The sequence below is a fragment of the Vigna umbellata genome, chromosome 3 (genome assembly GCF_029865625.1).
Source record: "Vigna umbellata cultivar VRB3 chromosome 3, Vumbellata_1.0, whole genome shotgun sequence".
NCBI classification, from domain to species: domain Eukaryota; kingdom Viridiplantae; phylum Streptophyta; class Magnoliopsida; order Fabales; family Fabaceae; genus Vigna; species Vigna umbellata.
In genome coordinates this window covers 27,387,893-27,415,723 of record NC_142167.1, presented here as the reverse complement: position 1 = coordinate 27,415,723, position 27,831 = coordinate 27,387,893, and the positions used below count along the sequence as shown (strand labels likewise).

At 35.1% G+C, this 27,831-nt stretch overlaps 1 protein-coding gene and 1 pseudogene across 1 annotated transcript; one reads left to right on the top strand and one right to left on the bottom strand.

Annotated features, from left to right (window-relative positions):
- The first annotated feature begins 1,525 nt into the window (after positions 1–1,525).
- On the top strand, positions 1,526–2,155 carry LOC148202158 (uncharacterized; annotated as a pseudogene).
- A 12,065-nt stretch (positions 2,156–14,220) lies between these two features.
- Positions 14,221–23,383, bottom strand: LOC148202157 (uncharacterized). The gene is made up of 4 exons (XM_088109537.1): positions 22,726–23,383; positions 22,446–22,678; positions 14,455–14,535; positions 14,221–14,355 (listed from the first exon to the last, which is right to left on the bottom strand). Exons 1-4 carry the CDS (start codon positions 23,381–23,383, stop codon positions 14,221–14,223), a joined length of 1,107 nt encoding a protein of 368 aa, XP_087965663.1.
- Positions 23,384–27,831: the final 4,448 nt, after the last annotated feature.

Below are 27,831 nucleotides of genomic sequence, written 5' to 3'. Positions count from 1 at the left end.
CAACTAACCAACTCATCTGTTGTTAACACTCCAGCAAGTGTACCGAATCGTATCAAGTAATAATAAATGGTAAGACCAAGTATCATTTTCCAAGAGACTCACGACCTAAACAGTTATGTGAGTGCTTGATTAAATAAGACTTGTAAACGAAATCATTGTGTTTATATTGCGGAAAATAAACATGAATGCAAGTGTTGATCAATTGGATTGAAAGATGCAAAAGTGATTGATGTAAAATATGGAATAATTATGTTGTTGGGGTTTTCGACTTATCTTATCCACTCTCATGTATTTATGAATTCATCTTCTTCATTAATGTTAATGCCACTTTCTAATTTAGCTTAAGCCCGATGTCTCGGTGAAGAAAGCCTAATCCTAATTACTAATTCACAATGTCTTGTCTCCCTAACAATTAATCATGCATTACATTTGGCACAAAAGCTTAAAGGCAACCAACCCTCCTATCCCTATGTTTAGGTAATATTGCTTTTGGGAGAATTTCCCTAGTTCTAGATTTACCTATATGTGTCCATATCGATAACATCAATGATCATGCAATTGAATGAGTTAAACAAAGCATACATAGAGCATAGAGGAAAAACCCTAACTATTAATAAAGTAAAGCATATATAATCAAGAATCAATTCAATACATGAGAGTTTCAAAGGATTACATTGTTTCCCCAACAACAATGGAGGTTTAGTTCACCATAGACATGGTGAAACTAGATGAAAATAATAAAAAGAATGAAAGATAGAACCCTAAAAGTTGAAGATCGGAGATTTCGCATCCAAAATCCGCCTTCGAGGGGTGAAAGGAGTGTATTTTTTCCACTTTCTGTCCAAAGATGTGAACCCTAGATCGACTAAACCCTTATATAGTTTATAAAAATAACAGAAAACTGGGCCAAACCCAAGTCTACAACACTAAGCGGTAGGAATTGCGCTCAGCGGTAAGTGCGGTAATCAATTTGATGGTTTGTTCTGTTTTAGATGTTTAGTTCCGTACAAGTAGTGCTGAGGGATCTCTGTTTGGCCCTCAGCCTGAATGAGAAGAGTTTGTTGATTTTTGGGACTAATGCTTGATGATTTCTATGTTTGTTTTGTGAATCTTTATATGTAAGAATGGCCTCCACTTCAGGAAAAAGGATCAAAACCCTTGGTACCAAAGACAAGGGAACCAAGAGGAAGGAGAAGGAGCAGTTCTACTCAAATAAGTTTAGAACTCCAACTCATGAGAGATACTTCCTAGCTGTGGAAGGAAGGAGACTGCTGATGGAGAGGAAGGTGGCCAACATACCATCCTTGGCTCCCCAATTTGAAGGGAGCTGAACAACAGAGACTAGGGCCACTTGGGAACCTACCCCTCTCCCGCAAACATTGACATCATCAAAGAATTCTATACAAATGCAAAAGCATTAGGGGGGATAGGATGAGATGTACTTTAGCTACGTAACGGGTAAGAAGGTTGCTTTTGATGCTGACACCATTAACAATTTTCTTGGTATAGACTGGGAGGGGGAGCAATGTCAGTTTGCAATGTCCATGATGATGTGGAGCGGACTTTATGCGTGCCCGGAGGGCACTTTCAAAGAAACAGGACTGGGGCATCTATCCACATCATAAGACGCCATTTGACTCCTCTGGCAAAGTACTGGATGACTTTCACTCATGCCAACATTCAGCCATGCTCCCATGTGTCAGACATCACTATTCAGAGGGCCATCTTCCTTCACTGTGTTCTTAGGGGCCTCAACATCAACATTGAGCAGGTTATAGCTGATGAAATTGAAAGTTGTGCCCGTGGTTCAAGCAGCCAGGCACCCCTGGGACACCCCTCCTTGATCACCCATCTTTGTGAGGCTACAGGTATTGATGTTTCTAGACCACCACTGGAGCGTCCAAGAAAGGAGTTGGACGCAACTTACTTTACACACTATTGTGCAGTGGATGAGTCAGGCCACCCAGCGCCACCACCACCGTAGCCTAGGGTACATAGGAGAGCACCACCACCAGCCTATGAGCCAGTTCATGAGGCCGCTCCTTTTCAGATGCGGGACATGTACTTTTCTCTACTAGATGCTAGACTGGCTGCCGTATATTGGGGTGAGCAGGAGCTATTGAGGACACTGACGTTCGCCTTCCCTGAGAAATAATTCATATCTCAGGAGGAATTTGCAGCCCGAGTGGCATGGCCCACTGACCCAGCATAGGAGGGCGTTAGAGCTGAAGCAGTTGAAGCTTCAACCATGGATGAGGATGTTGAAGATGAGGAAGCCGAGGAGGATGAGGACTCTGATGATGAGGAGTGATGAGTTGTACTTGGCATCTACTAATGGATGCCACCTTTATTATAGAACAAGATTTTTTTTTATTTTACTATTTTTATTGCTTTGATTGTTAAACTTTATTCTATTTTTGTTTTCATTTTTCTCCTTTTGATAATTTGTTTTGTTATTGTACTTTGCTTGAATGAACTACACTGCTTTGGTTCAACTGTGCTGTGTTTAATAATAAGTATTGCTTTGTGATGCTCTAGTGTATTGATTAATGTTGAGATTATGTATGATTTGATAATATATAGGTGATGGCTCACTATGTATGGAATAGGTGCTTAAGGTAAAATTTGATTGAGATACTGAGCAGGGTGTTTTTCTGAATTCTGGGACTTGAGAGTTTACCTGTGTTAGTTTTGGGCTTCAAAGTTTTTGTGAACAATTGTTATTGCTTTGGAAGCATGAATGATTTTTCCCAAATTTTCTGTGATTGAGCTACTTGCTTGGAGGTTTCATATGATCAAGGCTATTTTTTGTTATCCCTTATTCTTTTAGCCTTCACATGATTTTTGTCCACTAAAAAGAAAACAATTTGTTTTAACCTTTGAACCTTGAGCCTTATGCATGTGTTGAAAACCCTGTGTGAAAATCTTTACCTTGAGTTAAGTTGAGAACATTTGTGAGGTATTGATAAAGGTTCAAGTTTGGGGTTGTTGGAGAGATTGAGAAAGGGAAAGAAAAAGCATTAAGTTAAGCAGTGAATAAATGAAAAGCAAAAGCAAAAGAAAAGGAAAGATAAAAAGAAAAGAAAAGCTCAATGCAAGGGAAAGCTGGGAAAAAGAAAAGGGAGTTGTGCTTGAATGATGAAATCATAAATGTTTCTCTTAACTCAAGGATTTTGCTGACAGAAAAACCAATTTCCTTCTTGGGCCAGCCAAGTTACAAGCCATGAAAAGCCCTTGTGATGACAACTTGCTTGTGAGTATGTTTGATTATAGTTAAATGAAATGCAAAGTTAATTTGTGTGACATTATGTTAGCAGAGTGAAAAAGACACCAACACCTCACTATACACCTCTTAGTGAGTGATACACTTTTGAGTGTTTGAGTGATACACTTTTGAGTGCTTGAGTGAAACATTTTCCTTGGTGAAGAGTAGTTCTTTGAATTTCTGATTGCATCTTTGCTTGGTTGATTGATCATTCTTAAGGATAACATCTGTTGAAGTATATGAGCATCACGTTGATTTTGATTGAATTAAGGCATCTGTACATCTTGACTGACATTTGTATGCTGAGTTGATCAAAGTGATCTCTTGTCCTCGAAGAAAAAGTTTTTGAAAAATGTTGAGTCATTGTAGTGATTCTTTTGAAAAACTGAGTTACATTCTGTTTTGCTTGAGGACAAGCAAAATTCTAAGTTTGGGGTTGTGATAACGGTTGAATATACAGTTATATGTGATGTAATTTTGATACTAAATACACCCTTTTCTGCTTAGAAACTTGCTTGGAATCATGTTTTTCTGTTAAGTTGTGTGAATAAGAGAGTTGAGGTTGAATTTGATGATTTTATTACTAATTCACTTTGTTTTGGCAGGAAATGAGATAATATGGAAGACAGAGATGAAGTGCCAAGGAGATGGAGCTGAGAAAGGCCTGGAAAAGCACCAGAAAGGAGGATTGCTCGAAGCTTGGGCGCCCCGTTTGGAGGCTTAAGCGCAGAAGAGTGTCGCTCATCGCCCAGGCGCCCCTTTTGGGGTGCTTGAGCGCCATAAGCACGAAGCTTGGGCGCCATCTGTGAGGCTTGAGCGCAGGGAACCACCGCTCACCACCCGGGCGCCAATGACACGAGCCTGGGATTTGTTTCTGTTCTATCTTCGCTCTATTTAAAGGACCCAAACGTCCTAGGTTTGGTATCTTTGGCTGGAGGAGTGCAAGAACACACTCTTCCACTCTCTAAAGGCGAATTTGGATGCGGGAGCTTCCATCCTCTACTTTTAAGGTTTTGCTATCTCATGCTTTTCCATTCTTCATCTAGTTTAACCATGTTTATGGTGAACTAAACTCTATTTATTGTTGGGAGATGATGTAACCTTGTGAACTCTCATGTATTTGAATTGATTCTTAATAACATATGCTTTTTCATTAATTGTTAGAGTAATTCATCTGTGCTTATTACATGCTTTGTTTAACTCATTCGTAGCATGATGTATGAATTGCATGAGTGTCGGGAGGTTCCTTACATTTCAGGTTCTTATTGAATTACTCCCAAAAGTAATATTTCTCAAGGATGAGGGTATGAGTCTTGGTCGTCTTAAAGCTCTTGATCTTCACATTTAATTACTAGGAATGCTAGGAATTGCATGAACTAGTGATTGAGGACAAACTTATTTCGCCGAGGGATTGAGTTTAAGTGATTTAGTAAGTGACGTTAACATTAATGCATAAAGAAGAATTCTTACACACATGAGAGGAAACTTGGTGAAATCTAACCCCAACAACATACTCATCTCATATTAAACGACATTTGTTCATCACTATGCTATTTTGCTATTGATCAAACTGCATTCTGTTGGTATCGGAGGGGGTATTTTTCGAAGAGTATAGCGCAGCGAAATTAAAACTCAGAGAGCGGAAAGCGTGTTCGATCACAATTAAAATTAATTTGGTCCTTTTAGTAAAAATAATTTTCTTTCAGAAAATTAATCAAACAGTTGATATACGTAAAATAATATGAGTGTAGGGAATAGAAAAATCACACAGATATTTTTATACTGGTTCGATTCAACAGAATCTACGTCCAGTCGTTAATCACTATAAATAGTGATTAAAAGTTCCACTAAAAATGGTTTAACAGATTACAATCAAATGAACAGGAATAAAACGAAAAGATCCAAACCAACTTGAAGAAAACCGCTCCGGCAATCGACCAACGATTCGCAAGCTTCTCCTTTCACAAGACCAGGCAGAGTACCTTGCTAACTTGAAGAGAGTCTGCTCCGACTATCGACACACGATACGCGAGCCTATCCTTTCACAAGACCAAGCAGGGGAACAATGAACAAAAAGCTCTCTAAGAACGTTCCTCTGACACACAGTGTTCTAAGCTTTCTCAGTTCAAAAAAAACGTTACCTTCTGATTTCTCCAAATCAAATTATATAGCCAAGTACACTGAATGCCAAAGGTCAGCTCCCAACTGCCATGAATAATCGATTATTGTAAGTGATAATCGATTATTCAAGTCCATTACAGAGTTTTCAAAAAAGTGATAATCGATTATATGAAGTGATAATCGATTATTCAAGTATGACTTGTGATAATCGATTATTGCTTAACCATAATCGATTATACTAGTAAAAATTACAATGTTTAACATTTTACTACTACATTCAAAATCTACAAGTTGCTTTTTTTAAATATTTTCCTACTACATCCAAAATCTATAAGTTGCAGCATCATCAAAACACATCTTCAGGTTTTACCAATACTCCTTATTGGTAACAATCTCCCCCTTTTTGATGATGATCAAAAACTCTGTTTTTAAAAGCAACTCAGGTTTACCTGCAACATATATAAACTAATGGACAACCACAGAGTTAGCAGTACCTGTACAATTAAAAACTATTTTTTTTTCTTTAATCCTCCCCTTATATTTCTTCTCCCCTTTTTGATCATAAGCAAAAAGAATAATGTAATAACCTCCCCCTTAATATGAGCTCCCCCTAAAAAATGGAATATATGCACAAAATAAAAGCTCATTATATTAAGAACAGAAAGGAATTACATGAAATTCATAAAGATTAAGAAACTAAATACCATAAAGAAAATAACATAACAATCAAACTTATAGGCCTAAAACCTAGAATTCAGGACTAGGAGAACGTTCAGGAGGTGGGATATTAAGATGACCCTCGATGTTAGATAGGCGAACATCAAGATCGAGAAATTGATCAACCATGTACTCATCAACAGATCGCTGCCACTCATAAATCTCCTCAAAGTGAGTCTTTTGTGCAAGACTCATATCCTCCAACTGTTTAGATAACCTTGCAAAATGTTCTTCCATAGAAGTTGAGGAAGAGGAGGGTATGTTGGATGGTCTAGCATCAGACGGAGCAGCAGCACTTACTGGGTCAGCCATATGAGTGTCCATGTCATCATCTTCATCTACATCAGGATGGTCATCATCTTTGTGAATAAGGACTCTGCCTCTAGTAATGAATCCCATTTGACGAAAGGTAGTATCTCCAATTTTTGATCCAACAACTTCAATAGTTTGAACGAGTTCTCCTTCAACAGGTACACCTTTGAATTCTAAAATCCTAGAAATAAGAAGAGCATAGGGAAATTGATATGAATGGGATTTCTTGGCTTTTACCATTGTGTCAGCAATGAGAGCAGGCCAGTCGATGTGTATGTGATTTAGAATCCCATACAACAGAAGTAAATCCTGCTCAGAGCATTGAGCATGGTTGGTTGCTCTAGGATATAAAATCCAGACAATCAAGTAGTGGATCATCCTTTCTTCAACTTTAAAACCTCCAACCAGTAATTGCCTTCTATTGGTTTGCCGTTCAGGATGACGCAAGAAGGATTGAAAAGTCATCATCCTGTTGAAATCTTCAAGTCCTAAATGGACTTTGACAACATCATCCCAGATGGGAAGTTGAGCAACATTGGTCCATACGTCATCATCTAAAATGATGCGTACTCCCTTGACCTTAGTAGATATTATCCCATCTCGATAGCACAAGTTGAAGTAGAAGACTCTTATAAGATCAGGATAAATGCATCCTTTTTGTTCTAACAGATGCTTTAACCCCTGCTCAGCAAAAGTGTTTGGAAATTGAAAGCCATAGAAGCGGAAAAAGTCAAGACGAATAAACTTTACCGCCACGATCTTCCTTTCTTGCCAAGAATTAACAAAGTCTGCATGTTTCCCTTGATCTGAAATCCATCCATCTATGTTTGCAAGACGTGGTTGAGAAGAAGAGGAGGCTCCAGCTGTTCTGCGACGGTGCCTTCTTGAGTCAGCCATGGAGGAAGAATGGGAAAATGAGATTTTGAGAAGGTGAAGGGAAATGAAGAAGATTTGAGCTCTAGATTTGATTTCAGCAGTATTTGGTTGCAAAGGAGTGTCTAATAATCGATTATGAGGGGCTATTTATAAGAAAAATGGAAAAACTAGCCGTTTATGGTCGTTTATAGCCGTTATGGGATGCTCCAACGGCTCTATTTTTGAAACTGTCAGCGCGATAATCGATTATGGCTCGTGATAATCGATTATCAGTTCAATAATTACTACCCAGAATTGCATGATAATCGATTATGCATAATGATAATCGATTATCTGCTCAAGATTTTCCAGAATTGAATTTTATGCATGAATAATCGATTATAACTTAGTGATAATCGATTATGAAGTGTTAAGTTTACGAAAAATGCAAAAATTTGCATAGATTTTGATTCTAAGATATGTCTAACACTCCTAACTCTCTTCTAAGCTCAAAAAATCTATCTTTAGGTAGAGCCTTGGTAAAGATATCAACTAATTGATGTAAGGTATCAACATATTCAATTTGACAACCCCCCTTTTGAATATGATCTCTTAAGAAATGGTGCCTAATTTCTATATGCTTAGTTCTTGAATGCAGTATGAGGTTCTTGGTCAAATTTATCGCACTAGTATTGTCACATTTTAGAGGAATTTTGTCAAGGAAGATATCAAAATCTTCCAATTGTTGTTTCATCCACAAAATTTGGGCACAACAGTTTCCAGCTGCAATATATTCAGCTTCGGTGGTAGACAAAGCTACACATGCTTGTTTCTTTGAGTGCCATGACACTAAAGAACATCCCAAGAAATGACAGGTTCCACTAGTATTTTTTCTATCAATTTTACAGCCACCATAATCTGCATCAGAGTATCCTATTAAACTAGGTGAGGCATCAGAGGGATACCAAAGTCCAAATGAAGTAGTTCCCTTAAGATATTTTAGAATTCTCTTAACTGCAGTCAAATGAGATTCTTTAGGATTGGCTTGGTATCTAGCACATACAAAAACACTCTGCATAATATCTGGCCTACTAGCAGTTAAGTATAGCAAGGATCCTATCATGCCTCTAAACATGGTTTCATTCACTCCTTTTCCAATTTCATCCTTATCTAAATAACATGAAGTACCCATGGGTGTACTAGCTTCCTTGCAGCTATCCATACCAAATTTCCTAAGAATTTCTCTACAGTATTTAGTTTGGGAGATGAATGTTCCACCATTCATTTGTTTTATCTGTAGTCCTAAGAAAAAGTTTAACTCACCCATCATAGACATCTCAATTTCACCTTGCATTATTTTTGCAAACTCTTCACACAAAGAATCATCAGTTGACCCAAAAATGATATCATCTACATAAACTTGCACGATTAAAATGTGTTTTCCTACTTTCTTAATGAATAAGGTTGAATCAACCTTTCCTCTAGAAAATTCATTTTCAATTAAAAAGGTACTAAGTCTTTCATACCAAGACCTAGGTGCTTGTTTAAGACCATAAAGGGCCTTTTTCAACTTGTAAACATGATCAGGAAATTTAAAATCTTCAAAGCCAGGAGGTTGACTAACATACACTTCTTCTTTTATAAAACCATTTAAGAAAGCACTTTTTACATCCATTTGATATAGTTTAAATTTCATCAAAGATGCATATGCAAGTAATAATCTAATTGCTTCTAACCTGGCTACCGGTGCATACGTTTCATCATAATTTATACCTTCCTCTTGACAGTATCTCTTAGCAACTAGCCTTGCTTTATTCTTTGTGATGTTTCCATCCTCATCAAGCTTGTTCCTGAATACCCATTTTGTTCCTATGACTTGGAATTCTTCTTGTTTTGGAATAAGTTCCCAAACTTCATTCCTTTCAAATTGATTTAGCTCTTCTTGCATAGCAATGCACCACTTGTCATCTTGAAGAGCTTCCTTTATATTTTTAGGTTCTACCTGAGACACAAAAGCAACAGTTAGACAAAAATTATTTAAATTATGTCTAGTAGTTACCCCTTTTGATATATCTCCTATGATGTTGTCCAAAGATAGTCCTCTTGGTTGTTGATAGATTTTGGAATCAACGACTTGGGGTGTTTCTTGAAGCTCCGGAGGATAATTTTCATTTAGATACATCTCCTCAAGGGCTTCTTTTAAGTAATCCTCATCACCTGCAATGGGTCTATTTGACTCAAGAGGATTTACCTCAAGGTCTACAATCTCATCAAGGACAACATGCATTGATTCTTCAATTATCAGTGTTCTTCTATTGAACACTCTATAAGCTTTGCTAGTCAAAGAATATCCTAGAAAAATTGCTTCATCAGATTTTGCATCAAATTTTCCAAGATTATCTTTTCCATTATTTAAGACAAAGTATTTGCATCCAAAAATTTTCAAATGAGATATATTTGGTTTTCTACCATTCAACAGTTCATATGGAGTTAATTTTAGAATTGGCCTAATAAGCATCCTATTTAACACATAACAAGCAGTACTTACTACATCAGCCCAAAAGTATTTTGGCACATTAGATTCATTCATAAGCGTTCTAGCTAATTCTTCTAATGATCTATTTTTCCTTTCAACAACACCATTCTGTTGGGGAGTTCTAGGTGCAGAAAAATTATGTGCAATGCCAAATTCTTCACAAAATTTTTCAAACGATTCATTTTCAAATTCACTACCATGATCACTTTTCAAAGTTTTGATTTTCAAATCTTTTTCATTTTGAATACGTTTAGCAAAAGTTTTAAATGCTTTGAAAGCTTCACTTTTCAGAGTTAAAAAGAAAGTCCAAGTAAATCTAGAGTAATCATCAACAATTACAAGAGCATAGCAGTTTCCACCAAAACTTTTAATTCTAGATGGACCAAACAAGTCCATATGCAAAAGTTCTAAAGGTTTTGATGTTGAAATCATGCTTTTAGATGAAAATGAAGATTTGGTTTGTTTACCCTTTTGACATGCACAACAAAGTTTATCTTTCTCAAATTTTAGTTTAGGCAAACCAATCACAAGATTCTTAGAGATTAATTTATTTAAGTGTTGCATGTGAATATGTGCAGCTCTTTTGTGCCATAGCCATGGATTTTCTTCTTTAGCAACTAAGCATGTTATACTATGACTAGATTCACTCTCAATATCAATCAAATATATGTTATTATGCCTAACACCTTGCAAAGCAATTTCAGCAGAATTTTTAAAATAAACAGTACATTTGTCACTCTCAAAAGTTACCTTGAAACCTTTGTCGCATAGTTGGCTTATGCTTAGAAGATTATGTTTGAGGCCTTCAACGTATAAGACGTCTTTTATTGTCAAAGTGTTTCCTCCTCCAATGTTTCCAGTACCCATTATTCTGCCTTTATTGTTATCCCCATACGTTACAAATCCTTGCTTCTTCTTCTCAAAAGAGATGAATCTTTTCTTGTCACCAGTCATGTGTCTTGAGCAACCACTATCAAGATACCACAATGACTTCTTGGACTTAGATTGATCCTACAAAACAAGTTAGCAAGAATTTTAGGTCCCCAATCTCAATATGGGTCCTTGGGGTTAGTTTTTGCAAGTTTACATCATCTCACAGCTTTAACCCAAGCATATGTTCCACTTGGAACACCAACATGTTTGATATTGCATTTGTTTGATGTGTGACCATGCTTCATACAGAAAAAGCAACATACATCACTAATTTTATTTTTAATAAAAGTTCCTTTAACAACCCAAATTTTTCGAGTTCTTCTTACCTTGGATTTAAAATTTTGATGCATGTTTCCATTGCTCTTATTAAGGTTTGTTTTAGCATGTGAATTAGCTTTAGTTGCCTTAGCAAGTAAGTTTTCAAGTATATCAATATCAAACATATAACTTTTGCATGACAAGCATTCAACAGGTTCAACAGTAGCATTTGCATATGATAATTTAATTTCTAAGGTATTAACTCTATTTCTTAGAACAACTTCATCATCAAACAGTTTATCATATTTTAACTTCAATTCATTATGTTCCTTTTTAAAATTTTTATGAGCAGCATTAAGTTTCTCAGATTCATTCATCAATTCAAAGAAAGCTTTTTGTAAATCTAATTCACTAGATTCAAAGCTGGAATCGCTTACTTGACTTCCAATTTCTTCAGAATCTGCCATAAGGCATAGATTGGCTTCTTCTTCTGTGTCACTTGAACTCGTTGAGCTAGAGGCATTATCCTCCCAAGCTATGTATGCTTTCTTTTTCCTTTGAAATTTTCTTTCCTTCTTGTCTTCACTTTTCTTGCTTTTTGGACACTCAGATTTTACGTGCCCTCTTTCTCCACAACCGAAGCACTTTACGTTTGATGGAGATTCTTGACTTTCTTTCCTATCTTTGTGAAACTTGTCCTTTCCCTTTGCTTTCATGAACTTTGCAAATTTCTTTATCATCAAGCTCATGTTTTCTTCATCATCAGAATCATCTTCTTCGATCCTCTTAGAGCTTTTTCCTTTAGATATTTCAGACTTGAAAGCTAGAGTTTTCCTTTTGCCTTGATCCTCTTCAGCAGTCAATCTCCTCAGCTCAAGTTCATGCTCACGGAGCTTTCCAAACAAGATTGGCATTGACATCTGAGTAAGATTTTGAGATTCCGAGATGGCAGTCACCTTTGGTTGCCAAGACCTGTCCAGAGATTTCAGAATTTTCACATTAAGTTCATCAGTATCAAAAGTCTTACCCAACCCTGTTAAATGATTCACAATATGAGTGAATTGTTTTTGAACGTCAGAGATCGTTTCTCCAGGTTGCATTCTGAACATCTCATATTCCTGAATGAGAGTGTTCTTCCTAGCGCGCTTCACGTCCTCTGTTCCTTCATGAGTGACTCTGAGGACTTCCCACATTTCCTGTGCTGTCTTACACACTGAAATTCTATAAAATTCATCAAGTATAACAGCAGATGAAATTATATTGCCAGCTTTAATATCAAACTGAGCTCGTCTATTTTCTTCAGCAGTCCAATTAAAATAAGGTTTTTCAGTCTCTACACCATCAACAGTATTCATAGGAATATAAGGGCCATTTTGTACAGCTTCTCAGATACCTCTATCAACATACCCCATAAAAATCTCCATTCTCACTTTCCAAAAAGCATAGTTATCACCAGTAAACAATGGAGGTCTGTTAATGGAAGCACCCTCAGCATATACATGGTTTTGATTGTGACCGGCCATTTTCGCAAATATATTTTTTTTTGAAAAACTATCAAAGCAAGCTCTGATACCAATTGTTGGTATCGGAGGGGGTATTTTTCGAAGAGTATAGCGCAGCGGAATTAAATCTCAGAGAGCGGAAAGCGTGTTCGATCACAATTAAAATTAATTTGGTCCTTTTAGTAAAAATAATTTTCTTTCAGAAAATTAATCAAACAGTTGATATACGTAAAATAATATGAGTGTAGGGAATAGAAAAATCACACAGATATTTTTATACTGGTTCGATTCAACAGAATCTACGTCCAGTCGTTAATCACTATAAATAGTGATTAACAGTTCAACTAAAAATGGTTTAACAGATTACAATCAAATGAACAGAAATAAAACGAAAAGATCCACTCTACCAACTTGAAGAGAACCGCTCCGGCAATCGACCAACGATTCGCAAGCTTCTCCTTTCACAAGACCAGGCAGAGTACCTTGCTAACTTGAAGAGAGTCTGCTCCAACTATCGACACACGATACGCGAGCCTCTCCTTTCACAAGACTAAGCAAGGGAACAATGAACAAAAAGCTCTCTAAGAACGTTCCTCTGACACACAGTGTTCTAAGCTTTCTCAGTTCAAAAAAAACGTTACCTTCTGATTTCTCCAAATCAAATTATATAGCCAAGTACACTAAATGCCAAAGGTCAGCTCCCAATTGCCATGAATAATCGATTATTGTAAGTGATAATCGATTATTCAAGTCCATTACAGAGTTTTCAAAAAAGTGATAATCGATTATATGAAGTGATAATCGATTATTCAAGTATGACTTGTGATAATCGATTATTGCTTAACCATAATCGATTATACTAGTAAAAATTACAATGTTTAACATTTTCCTACTACATTCAAAATCTACAAGTTGCTTTTTTTAAATATTTTCCTACTACATCCAAAATCTATAAGTTGCAGCATCATCAAAACACATCTTCAGGTTTTACCAATACTCCTTATTGGTAACACATTCATATTTAATTTTCTGTCTTTGCATTTGAAACCAATGATCTCATTTTCTTTAAGTCTTAATTAATTGAGTTATCACACGATTGTCTAGTGCCGAGAGTCCTTGGGGACACTATACTTGGTCTTAACATTTTATATTACTTGTGCGGTTCGGTACACTTGCCGATTCATCAACACCTGTCAATTTTTTATACATTTTTCCCAACAATAAGCATGTCATCATCATACAACAACAGGATAATGAAATAATTCTCAGAGAATTTTCTGACAAACACACAATGGTCAAAAGTAATCTTATTATAGCCTTGCTCACACATAACAGACTAAAACTTCTAATACTACTGCCTTGGAGACTACTGCCTTGGAGCCTACTTCAAACCATATAGACTTTTTCGTAGCCTACACACATAGTCTTCCTTTTCTTCAACAAGAAAACCATCAGGTTGCTTCATGTAAATCTCTTTCTCCAAATCACCATGAAGAAAAGTTGTTTTCACATTCATTTGCCCAACCTCTAAATCCAAAGTAGAAGCTAAACATAGCACAATTGTGATGGATGTCATCCTCCCCACAGGTGAGAAAATCACATTGAAGTCAACACCCTTTAATTTTCTAAATCCTTTCACCACTAATTTGGCTTTGCATTTGGGAAATGTAGAATTGCTCTCTTGCTTCACCCTGAAAATCTACCTATTCTTTAAGGCTCTCTTACCCACCCTTTGGCAACTTCACCAAGTCATTAGTGTGATTATCATGTAGAGATTTCAACTCATCCTGCGTTGCATCAAACCATTTTTGCTTTTCTTCACTCTCAATGGCCTCCTCATAACATTCAGGTTCTCCCTCATTCGTCAACATCACATACTCATTGGTAGATTACTTCTTAGAAGGTTGTTTAGGCGAGTTAAATCTTATAGGTTGAACTTGAGGTAGCTAAAGTACATCACCAAGACCCTCATCTTGTGACATATCATGTTCCTCTTCATCAACATTATCAATAGGAACATCCAAGCCCTCTCTAACCTGTTGATTATCAATATCACCATGTTACTCATCATCATGAACATCAGTATCAAAATTATTAACAAACAACCTAATTGGATCAATCGGCCAAATTATCATCTTCCTTAGGTGTAGAGTTCTCCACCTTATCAATGTCTTCAATAGCTTGATCTTCCACGAATTGCACATAACAACTTCAACTGGGTCATATAACTTGTAGCCAAATTCATCGTGACCAAAACCATGACAATGCATTGCCTTGTCTTCACATCCAACTTCGATCTTTCATCCTTTAGAACATGAACAAATGCTTTCCAATCGAAGACACACAAATGATCATATGTAACATTCTTGCCAAACCAAATTTTGTCTAGGACATCAGAGTTCAAAGCAACTACAGGACTTAGATTAATAACATGCACTATTGTAAGCAATGCCTCACCCCAGGAATGCTTAGGTAATTTTGCTTTAGAAAGCATACACCTAACTCTTTAAACCAATGTCCTGTTCATCCTCTCCGTTAAACCATTCAGTTGAGGAGTTTTGGGAAGAGTCTTCTCATGTGCAATACTATACTACCTGCAATAAGGATCAAATGGTCCACAATATTCACCACCGCTGCCAGTACGAATGCGCTTCAGCTTCTTGCCTGACTACCTCTCAAACAAAGCATGAAATTGTTTAAATTTTTCCAACACTTAGTGCTTTCTTTGTAGTGCATATACCCAAAGCTTTCTGGAACAACCACTAATAACAACCATAAAGTAAAGTGTACAACTAAAATACTTTACCTTCAATGGGCCACAAACATCAAAATGCACCAATTCAAGCAACTCTGACTTATTGGTGGGAGGATACTTCTTGAAGGATACTCTAGTTTATTTACCAACCATGCAATGAGAGAACATCCTTTTTAGATAAACAGTTAAGTCCCTTTTTACTAATATGATCAAGCCTTCCATGCCAGAAAGATGACTCCATATACACAATATTCACAGTCTACTGCAACCAAAGCCTTTATGCAGTAAAGTTTAGAGTTTTTCGCCCCTTTGGCCACAATCAAGTTGCCTTTATCGAGGTTTCACTTTCCAGAACCAAAGTGGTTATCATATCCACCATCATCGTGTACATGAACAGAAATCAAGTCTAAACTAACATCTAGAGCATGTTTAACTCCTCTAAGCAATAACTCCCCATGTTAGTTTCTAAGTGAACATCACCAACACCAGTAACCTTAGACACCCCATCATTACCCATCTTCAATACTCCAAAATCGCAAAGTGTATAAGATGTAAGAACTTCTTCTTGGATGTACATGTAGTGTAGCACCACTATCAATTATCCATATGCTCTTATCGGATACAAGATTAATAGTGTAATAATATATACTATTTAATATATATATATATATATATATAGATATATATATATATATATATATATATATATATGAAGAAAGAAAAAGAAATACTATGTTCACAAAGGTAAAATTGGATTTAAAACTTTTATTTGAAAATAAAAAATATAATATAAAAATTAATATTATTTACACTTTTAAAAAATATAAAAGAAATTGAAACAAAAAATAAAGGATAATAAGAAATGACACTAAATATTTTGTTGTAATTTTGTAACATTCATTTTAATAGTTTTTAACTACTAAAAAAGTCATCACACATCCCATATAAATAAAAATTAACTCAAATAAACATATAATATATTATTACTGTTATCTATATACAACTATAATAACATAATATTATGTTTACAAGATAACTAATAAGAGTCATATTACGTTGAAACTAAAGCGTAATAGAGTTTCACAAAATCCAATATACGTTGAAGCTAAACAACCTACTTTACGTTTTATGACCACTCATGTCTTGCATGGGATCAATGAGATAATCTTCATTTGCTCACACGATTTAGTTGATCATTACAAACAAGAAGGAACACATAGACAGAGAAACAAAAAGGAAATGGTAATCTCATGTACCAAAAAAAATATATTTCAACTTTATAGAATAAGTATATAATATAGATAAATTAATCAACACTAAGACATACAATCATTTCTAGACTCGACCATCCGGATACATGTATTGATGTTGAACTCTTGGGAGACATCCACCCGTGTGTGTTGAAACAACTCGCCCGCATCAAACTACCACACACCAAGGTTAATCCATCAAATATCTATGGCCAAGAAACAATCACTACACTAAAGACCTCATACTACTATCCACGACGTCATACTCCACCTTACTTGAGACTAGATGGTTATTAAGAGTGTGAAGATCATCCCCCATTTGGGAGGCCCTACATTAATACATTACACTATTGAGCACCATCATAGAATTTTTCCACTAGATTCATGGAACTATATCAAACACATATCATATTCACCAATAATAACACACTAATCATCATCATAATATCATATATGAACAGGCATCATACATGTTTACCATCATGCTTTAACCATACTTACATTCATATTTAAAATCCATAAAGCATCAACATTTTCATTTAAATATGCATTAAATCAATATCACTAAAAATCTAAAAAAATAAAGAGAACATAATAACATAAGTACACAACTCGCAGCAATGAGCGCTCAACAGTACAAGAACACCGCTTAGTGCCCTACATACAGAGGCCAAAACCACGTGTCACTGGATGACCAGGGCTCAACGACCAATTAGTGGCCCTAAGCGCCACATCAGAAAACAAAATTTCATCCAAATGCATTTGGGTAACCATGGACCTATTAAAATGACTAATTTGATATTCCTAGCTCAGTGAAGGGTTCTAAAATAGGTTTAGATGTCATATTGAATACCAATTCAATCAAATATATGACTATTTTTAAGCCACTGCCATCTCTAAAATGTTATTTTCTAAATCTTTATAAATTTGACTATAGGTGAATTTATATTTAGTTTGAATCGTTACTGTCTTTAGTTTTAGTAGAGCTTTTCTAACTTTTTATATATATAAACATATTTATTTTTAATAATTTAAATTCCATTTTAATTTATATATTTATAATTATATACTTATTTATGTAAGGTGAGCAATTATATTTTGTAATCTATTGACAAACTTTTGGATATATATAATTGTGTGTGGATATATCCCAGTCACAAATGAACATGTTGTGTACTTATCTATAATAAACACAAACTAATTGAAAACTATAATACACTAAATACATGTTGAAACGAACATATAAAAATTCCATAATTAACTTACTAATTTCGACCGTTAATTAAAATAAACTAACTTCTAAAACCAAACAACAATATCTGTTACTTTGATTAGAACAATATTTATGCATCATATAAAACACAACCACATGATATGATACTAGAGGAAATCAAAAGGCAAGATCAATATTTGATCCTTTTATCATTTAATTTCACCAAATTCTTCTCGAATTATTATTACTTTTTGTGGGATTAAAATGTGGAAAAGTTCTACATTATTATTCATTTAAAGGACAAGAGATCAGCTGAGGAAAACTGAGAAGAAACACAAAATAAAAAGATTTACTAAATTTTTGGAGAAGAGTGTTTAGATGTTTGTGGGTGCATGCAAGAGACTATGGTATAAACTCGGGATAAACCTCAATTTCTAATCTCACATTCTATCACATCTTCAAATTAAAAAGTAGCAGTAGAAAAATAGATTACAAGAGTTATAAATTCTCACATTTTCTTCTTATTAGCTTTTTTAGTCATTTGGATTCTTATTTCTTGTTCATTTCTATTGATGAAATGATGAGTTCATATATCCAAATTAATTGTACACTAAATATTCATCATTTTCTTAGCCATCTTTGATCCTTCTCATTTTTCTATTTGCTTTACCTAATGATTGCAAAAAGTTAATATATATTTTGTGTTATAAAGACGTTAAGTACAATATCTAAAACTTATTTAGTTTATGGGTTGCAGAATCAAAAAAATTCTTTTTAGCTTTTGGATGAAAAGTACTTGTAATTTTAGGATCAACCGTCTAAAATGACCAAAATGGAAATTCTTTTATATAGTGTAAAAAAAGGTTTGAGAATTCAAGTTTTATACTGAGAACTGAATGTTAAATATACATTAATTTATAAAATCAATTTATAAGATAAGATTTATATTATTTATATACAGTAAATTGATTTTATTTTTAATTAATAAAAAAAGTTAATAGTAAATTTATTTAAATATTTAGATAAAGTTTTATCATTTACAGTAATTTCACTCTTAATTCTTCTAATGGAAGTTTAGAAGTGTCGTAACGCAGAAATCATAAGTAAAAAATGTAAAAAGAAAATAAATATAACATGAACTTAGAAAAGATCAGAACTAGAATAAACATTATGTGCGTTCAGAACAAGTTATTTTGTCTGTCTTATCTAAACATATTTTTTGGACGTGAAACGTTATTTGGGCTATTGTTGTTTTATTTGTGGAGTTTCTTCTTACACGTCCAAGCCTTTTTACATGCACTTTAAATTTTGATTTAATGACAAAAGTAACCTTATAATAGAATAAATAATTCTTTTACTTTATTTTCTCTCTTATACAATTAATCTGTTGCCACATCCATCCACATTTACTTTTTTTTTTTAATTTTCTTCAAATCTTAGTGTTGTACCTTCTTGCTTCCTCTCAATTCCTTTGCTGTTCACCCTTACACATGTTATATTTTGCGAAATTTTTTGTCACTCCACTAATTAAGCTTCGTTTCCTTTGCTCTTCATTCCTACACACGCGATACCACATGTACATATTTATTTTTCTTTTCATTTATATTTGTTGTTTTATATTTCGATTTAAAATTATTATTAGGAACGTAATGAGCGAAAGGAAAGATATTGAAGCAAAGATTATAATTAACACATGTCTAAGAGTAATGCTTTGAGTCATAAAATTAAACATAAATGCTTAATCATACACACAGCCATTATAAGCATATTAATGTTCTCTTATGAGAGATCCACTAATTTAAATGCTAACTAAAATTTGGACCAACTAGAATCACCTAACACGTTTGAGTATATAAATAAAAAGTTTAAACCTTAGGATGATGCTTGTATTTGTAGTGGAATCTCAAGTGAGACCTCTTCTTGAAAAATGTCTCAATTGGATCATAAATTTTGAAATATTGAATCAATTAAGCCATTTTCGTTAAGTGTTGACAGATAGCGTTAACAGATACTGAGTTTTAATTTTGTTTTAAAGGACGTGTCATCCTGTATTATATTAAGTGGGTGATGTGTTTTACAATATCAATTCCACGTGGAGGCTAAAATTAGTATGGTTGCTAGCCCTAATATTTAAAGGTGTCCCCTCACATATAATTTGTCATAGATCTTCGTCTTGAGAAAGGTTGGGTGTAAAACCCAGTTGCTTTTAGGATCACAATGCAGTGTTCCGCATTGCGAGAATCCCTAAAAACAAGGGCAAAAAATTTTGGGTTGCCCTAACTTCAAGGTAAGTTTCATGGAAGCAAAAATGTGAATTTTATTTTTTGGGTTTTGACGATGGAGTGAGTAGATGTGTGTTTTTGTTGTGAACAGGGTGGGAGTGAAGATTTGGTTGGCTACAACTTCTTTCAATATTACAGTGAAGAAGGATTGAAGAAGGAAATGTGTTGAATGTAGAAAAAGGAGTCTAAGTGCAAGAAATGAAGAAGTGGGTGGAACGTTGATGAAGATGGAACAAAGTCTTATGAAGATGGAACAAACAGATGTTGAAAAGATGAAAATAGCTTGTTTAGAGAAAAATGTTCTTATGTTGGAAAAGTGGTTGAAGGTGTTATTGGGGCTGGTCTTTGTTATATTTTAATGTAATTGTAATATCAATGTTGATGAAACTTGGTTGATTTTTTATAAGAAGTTTATGTATTGTAATTTGGTATTTGTAATGTTAATGTCTATTTTAATTTTAAAGGTTACTGATGTTAATGTGTGTTACATAATGTGTGAAAAATTATTCAGCAATGATCATTACGAAAGAAGGGATGGCTTACTCATTACATGAAAAATTGTAGTCAATAAGCAAAAGAAACCTCATAATATACTTTAACAAAGTCTCAAAGTTATCAAAATACATGGCATAAAACCTGATAAAACATTGTCTTTGAATATTAAAATACACCAAAAGAAACCTCATCAAACATTGTCTTTCAATATCAAAATACACCAAAATAAAACTAATAAAACATTGTCTTTCAACATTAAACATTACATCAAATATAAAACACTATCTTGAAAATGAAAGTCCTAACATTGTCTACTAATTAAACACTAATTGATTGTTGAGTAGGAAGCATAGTAGATTGCCGAGTAGGAAGCACATCTACTGGTGGAAATATTGTGACTTTAGTTTCTTGTTATGGAGATATTGTTACTTCAATTTGTTGTACATGAGTTGATTGCTGAGAAGGAAGAACATCTGTTGGAGATCTTTGTGGACAAGATTTTTTGTTGTGTCCAAGTTTCTTGTAGAGACCATATCTTTTTATGGTCCTACCCTTTATTAATTCACTTTCATTCTTCTTCATCTCCCAAGGCTTTAGTCTTCATTTCTTCTTAGGCCTTCCTAACATTGTTCTTTTGTTTAGGGGTAATACATTTGGATATGATGTAATTTCCCAGACATGTTGACCATTGATAGGATAAAAGATTGTGTTGTAGGTCTTTTCATATGTTGACTTCCTAAACCAACGCCCAATGTTTTCTTCTGCATTTAAATTCAAAAATTTCATTGCAAAAATGGCATGTGATAGGCGACGCTCCGAGGAGAAAACGAAACTTGAGAGATCTGGACTCCTCGAGGCCTCCTTGACATCGATGCGCAGCGAAAAGAAGCTGAAGAAGCAAATGAAACAGCGGAAACAGCAGAAGAACTAAGAACCCTAGGTTTGGATGATTAATCGGTGAAAACCTAGGGTTTGAGGCGGAAGCGGCTTTGAATGGTGGAGAAGTGATTTAATCGGCGAGAAAGATGAGGTTCTACGATGACAGTGTGGTTCGTGATGGAAGAGCTCTCTCTCGAGAGTGAAGTAGATGAAGATTCGCGAAATGAAGATGCAGTGTTGTGCTGATGGAAACTCGTGAGGACTAAGCACGCGTGGCAGCGATGGAGTAGTCAATCCACGCGGCTGGAGCAGAGTGGAGAAACCAATGATTACGTGGAGGTAAGAGAGTTCTGGAGTGTAAATGGAAAATGAAAGATGAAGTGTGAATGGAAGGTGGCTAGAGGAGATCCTTTGGGATTCTCTAGCTTTGACTTTCAAGGGAATTAATTTCTGGAGTTCTCTCTACAGAAAGTTTAATTCACTATTCTCAAAAGTATCTTACAAGAGGTGGTGGCATGTCTATATATAGGACTAAAAGTCCCTCCTATCCAGCACATGCCTAACACCTTTTATACATGCTTTTAATAAAAGTAAAAGAAATACTACACTAAACTAATTAGCCTTGGTCCCCGCGTATCATCCCCTCCCCCTTGGAAAGGATTTGTCCTCAAATCTGATGGTGCTTTTGAAGACTTATTTTTGTTAGCTTCATAAGGGTTCCTCCTGGGTCAAATATCCATCTGCAATAAGCATCAAACATATCTCTAATTAGTTTTCTTTGACCCAATAAGATATATAAAAGAATATGTGTAGAAGAAGGTTTCCAAATTTTGAAATTTTTAATTTTAATATAACAAAGAAACCTTTCTTCATTTGAAATTTTATTTGTATCTTGAGTTATTGGTAACCATAAAGGTAACCCTAACCCAAGTTGGAACTTTGCATGTGTTGAAAGTGATAACATTTTTAAAGATGGAGTGGCCAATTCTTTGAAAGAAAAGTGAAATTTGGAAAATTCAAATATAAATGGATAAAAGTGAGAGGATAGAAAACCTTCCCTTAAGAGTTTAACTTCTAATGTAGGAGGAGAGGTTGCCCTTAGTTGCTTTGGTTTCTTTTCTTCCATTTCTATCCTTTCAACTTCTTCCTTTTCTCTTCTAAGTGTTTCGTTTCTCTCTTTCTCTCTTCTTTTCTCTTCTTCTCTTTCTTCCTCATCTCTTCTCTCTCTTTCTTCCTCTTTTCTTCTCTCGTTTTCTTCCTCTTCTCTTCTCTCTTGCTCGCTTCTTTTCTCTTCTTCTCTTCTCTTTCTCCTTCCTCTTTTCTTTTATTTCGTTCTTCCTCTTCTCTTCTCTCTTTTTCTCTTCTCTCTATCTCTCTTTTCTCTCTTACTTCTTGCTTTTGTTTTTCTCTTTTTAATCTCTCAATTCTATGTTTGCTTGTCTCTTCCCATAGCCTCCTAAGTTTTTCTAGAAACTCACTTTCCCTACGGGAGAACCCACTTAAATGTTGAATGAATGCCTCACCTTTTCTAATAAGCTCTCTCATAAGTTCTAAGTTCCTTTCAATTTCTCGAGGCACAAACTTTCTTCTCATACAAGCTTTCAATTCATTCCAATCATGAATGGGATATTTTCTACCTATCTTAACATGATATTGCCTATCATCCCACCACTCTCTTGCATGCTTTTCAAAACTAGAAGTGTAGAGACTAAGAATATAAGATTCATTATCTCTAGAATAGAAGGATTCAGATTTACTTTTTCTAACCATGAATGAATGCATGTCATCAATTTCCTTTTCCCAAACTAGGTATGTTAATGCACCCGTATCATCACCAAAGAATGGAATATTTTCACTAGCTTGTTTATACAAATCATTTTCAATCCTATCAAATTCATAAAATGAACAAGACTTCCTTCTAGCTTTATCATGTTCTCTTTTGATGTCTTTGTAACTAAGTTGCTTATCAAAATTAAAATTCCTAGAAGACTTGTATGAATAACAAAACATCTTTGTTTCTAAAAGTTTTTCTAGTGTAAAAGATATACAAGATTCACACTTAGACAAGTCCCAGGTAAGAGAGGTGAGTCATGAAGACTGCTTAAGTACCAAGTCTTTGCCTTGCCAGAAATGTCTTAGGTTACTACTAGTTACCCTTTAAACTAAAATCACTTTTAAAATCAAAGGATACACTCACAAACAATCACAACAATTAAACACTAATAAACGAGACTCTTCGGACTCTAATGTAACAAGGCTTAGAGTTTAATCCCTTTTAGCCTAAATCACCCTAAACGTAAGACACTAAAAGAAATTAAACACAAACAAGAAAAGTTTTGCCAAGAGTTGAAAGAGCACCAAGGACTCTTCCAAGACACTTGGACTTTGAATGGCCTTTTACAATGAAATTAAGAAAACTAACAATATAGCCTATTACAACACCAGATGAAGAAACAATAAAAAAAAATAACAGCTATGCTTCAATCCTGGTCCTGATTCAAATCCGCATGAAGAAGCTAGTGTTCCACTTTTTGGTTGCTTCTGGACAACGTTGAAGTCTCCTAGCTCTTGGGTTCAACTCTACAATCACAAATGTACAAAGCTGGATCAGAGACAGTTAACGAACATATTGGAAGAGGGGAGTTACACTTAAATGAGCCTTCCCTTTCTTGGGTTTGTACACTTGATGCAGAGAAAGGTTCCTATTGCCACTTCTTCATCTTGCACGAAATCTTCCAGAGGCCAAATATTCCTTTCAATTCTCGACCTAAATCAAGAAACTAGCTTGTCCACTCCTTTTCTCTTGGCTGCACAAGCTTCCCAAGCTTTCCACTCAGAATTATACTCCTGCACAAACTGAATTCCAACCAATCAACAATTAAACAATTTTAATCCTAACAATTGCAGGCCATACTACACAATTTAAGCATATCAAAAACAGTTTGAGATAAAAGAAACTCCCTTTAGTTCAGATGGTTGCTACTGTCTTTACTGAAATAGCTCACAATGTACAATATGCTACAGTACCATCAATATTGCTTTTCCCAAACTACACAGAAAATTCACACTAAATCAGCAGTTCATGCAGTCCATAATGAACAATTTTAAACCAAAGCAATGTAAACAATCAGAAGCAATTAAAGTAAATAACTCCCTTCAGTTCAACACTCCCACAAGAAGTGTTTCTGCCTCTGGTTTCTTCAGTAATATTCTGCTCACGTAAGGTTTCATTCACATCAGCTCTGCACACATAAATCCAACAAAATCCAGCAACAGAATCCAATGGACAGTGAACTATATTCAGACTAGAGGTAATTCAATGCAGAAACTAACCACCTAATTACTGCAATCGCCAAGTCAGAACTGAAAGTTAGGTGCTTTAATCACTTTTTAAAACTGGAGGATGCATTGGCAATTAAAACAGTTTGATGCACAATTGATTATGACAAGAGCAGCATTTTCAGAAAAAATTAGTGAATTACACTGGACAGAAACAATGGACCAACTAGTCAAGAACAATGTCCTAAACTAATTCAGAAATCAGTGGACCATGCTAATCAAATGAATGGACAAAGAGTAATGTGAGGCAAATCAGGAATTGGCAGTTTTAAAGCAGTATTGTTGCACTTCCAGAAATGCTCATAAAACAATCAGCACATTATTTGCAAATCCTATGCATTTACTAAGTTCCCATAGGTCTCATCAAATCAAAATCAGCATTCAACATGTCCAATTAAACCATGAAATCAACAATTCATTTGCAAAACAGTGAGTATATCAATGAATTCAGCAGGCAATGTTTGAAACTAAAATGAGTGCAATGACAGTGTAACATTCACAAGCACAAATAGCATCACCAGACAATCAGTAATCAACTGAAAACAACAGTGATTGTAGTTGACACAAATCACAGCTGATCCAATCTAATTACTCCAATTTCTTTTCCTGCACAATGAACACAGTCAACAAATGGTTAATTGAAACTGAACTCTCATGCAAATGCCAGGGAATTTTAGGCTAAATTAGCCTTACAAAGCTCACAGCACTGAGGTTTCTCTTTAAAATTTAAAACACTCAAATGAAAAGTTTAAAAGAGAAATTTTCAGTCTAGGCCAGAGAATCATGTGGATCACCATCACCTAATATGCTACCATTCACACTTACCTTCTTTCAAATCCCAAAAACCAGAATGGAATCAGATTTCTCAATCAGGAAAATGGCTAAGATAAACAAGGTAATGGAATGACAAAAACAGTAGAGCAACTGACTTGAGATCAGATTAATAAAGCAAATAAAAGATCCAATTATGATTCAGCAGAACATGATTAACATGTGAGAGACAAAACTAGATAACCAACAAATGACAAGCAAGAAACAAAGCTTTTGATCAAAGTGAGCACTCAAATGGAACTTAATGAATAGAGCTAGAACAGATTTTTAAAGCAAGAAAATCAAAACCCACAGCAAGTTGAAACTGAATGCACATGCAGCATCCAGAACTGAATTTTCAAAACTGTTAAATGGAATGCCACAAAGAAACCAGTGTATATGTTTAAATCTGAAATCTGTTTTGAAATTGGTTTCAACTGGATTGTACAGGTCTGAAAAGCTTTTTACATTGAATATATCATATTCATCTTTCTGTATATTTTTTTTTATCACAGATCCTTGCTATTGCTACAATCCAGTCCTCTTGAAATGATCTAATTCACAAGAAAATTCAGCACTGCAGTTCCAACTTGTACAAAAAATTTGAACTTAAAATTTGGGGTTTCAAAGGTGAAATTGCACAAAGGCTGATATAACTCGAATTAAACTATTGCATCATGTTTGAAATATCAAAACAACTTGTTTTGCTCTGAAGTTGGATGCAGAAAGTAGTAATTCGAAAATTGAACTTGCAATAGCCAATTATGCAATCAAACAGCTCAACTACACCACCAGTTTTAAGTTTTATGGAGTCAATTGACAAATTATTCATGAAAATGACTTTAAAACAGCAATTTGAAGCTTAAACACGACACAAGGAAGTTAATGCAAGATTTCCAGCATGATCTATATGCCAGAACAGATTTTAAAACAAAAAAGACTAGACTCAAACAAGACAATGCAGATCGGTCAACTGCAACTTTGATACTATTGGAGTGTTCACAAGATGCCACCAAGCTATTTGCTTCAGCAATTAATGGCTTAAGTGGTGTGCACCTGATACTAACTCATTCAAGCATTTTATCACCAAAATAATATGTATTGGCCATGACAATAAACGCAAATCAAAATACACATCAACAGTACGTTAAATCTGAGATTACGGTCACTTTTGCATGCACCCGAGCTCAAAATGAAGGTATCATAGCTCATATGGTGTATAGCCACTGATCATATATTCCAGAATCTCAGAAAAAAACTCAACACAGCTTTGAACACAAAATTTATGACATTTTAAGCAATTAAACATGACTGTAAACATGACAGAATATGATTCATCAATGAAAATGACTCAACAAAAATTTGGACCGATTAAGATGATGAAAGACACAACCAAAACAAGGTTAGCATACAAGAAATGACTCAAGCAGAAACCTAATGAACAGATCAAGACCAAAAACACATGAATCAACACAAGACAGAGAAGGAATCATAATGAACAACACGAATATTGAAGAGATTCAACACGAATGAATAAGATCAAAACAGAATCGAAACAACTCGTGAATTTCATAACAACGCAAGAAACTTAAACTCAGATCAGAGACGCGAATCAATGGAGAGATACTTAGCTTTCGAAGCGCGGAGAACCTGAGCTCTGATTACCACTTGATAGGCGACGCTCCGAGGAGAAAACGAAACTTGAGAGATCTGGACTCCTCGAGGCCTCCTTGACATCGATGCGCAGCGAAAAGAAGCAGAAGAAGCAAATGAAACAGCGGAAACAGCAGAAGAACTAAGAACCCTAGGTTTGGATGATTAATCGGTGAAAACCTAGGGTTTGAGGCGGAAGCGGCTTTGAACGGTGGAGAAGTGATTTAATCGGCGAGAAAGATGAGGTTCTACGATGACAGTGTGGTTCGTGATGGAAGAGCTCTCTCTAGAGAGTGAAGTAGATGAAGATTCGCGAAATGAAGATGCAGTGTTGTGCTGATGGAAACTCGCGAGGACTAAGCACGCGTGGCAGCGATGGAGTAGTCAATCCACGCGGCTGGAGCAGAGTGGAGAAACCAATGATTACGTGGAGGTAAGAGAGTTCTGGAGTGTAAATGGAAAATGAAAGATGAAGTGTGAATGGAAGGTGGCTAGAGGAGATCCTTTGGGATTCTCTAGCTTTGACTTTCAAGGGAATTAATTTCTGGAGTTCTCTCTACAGAAAGTTTAATTCACTATTCTCAAAAGTATCTTACAAGAGGTGGTGGCATGTCTATATATAGGACTAAAAGTCCCTCCTATCCAGCACATGCCTA

What these genes read in the sequence shown, in the direction of transcription:
- LOC148202157 (XM_088109537.1), bottom strand. Translation starts at nt 23,383, where the DNA reads ATGTTTTGTTATTCATACAAGTCTTCTAGGAATTTTAATTTTGATAAG. An exon ending in GATAGAGAGAAGAGAAAAAG is followed by an intron (nt 22,679 to 22,725) that starts AGAGAAGAGAAG and finishes GAGGAAGGAGAA; the next exon opens with AGAGAAGAGAAGAAGAGAAA. An exon ending in AAGATGAGGGTCTTGGTGAT is followed by an intron (nt 14,356 to 14,454) that starts GTACTTTAGCTA and finishes TTGACGAATGAG; the next exon opens with GGAGAACCTGAATGTTATGA.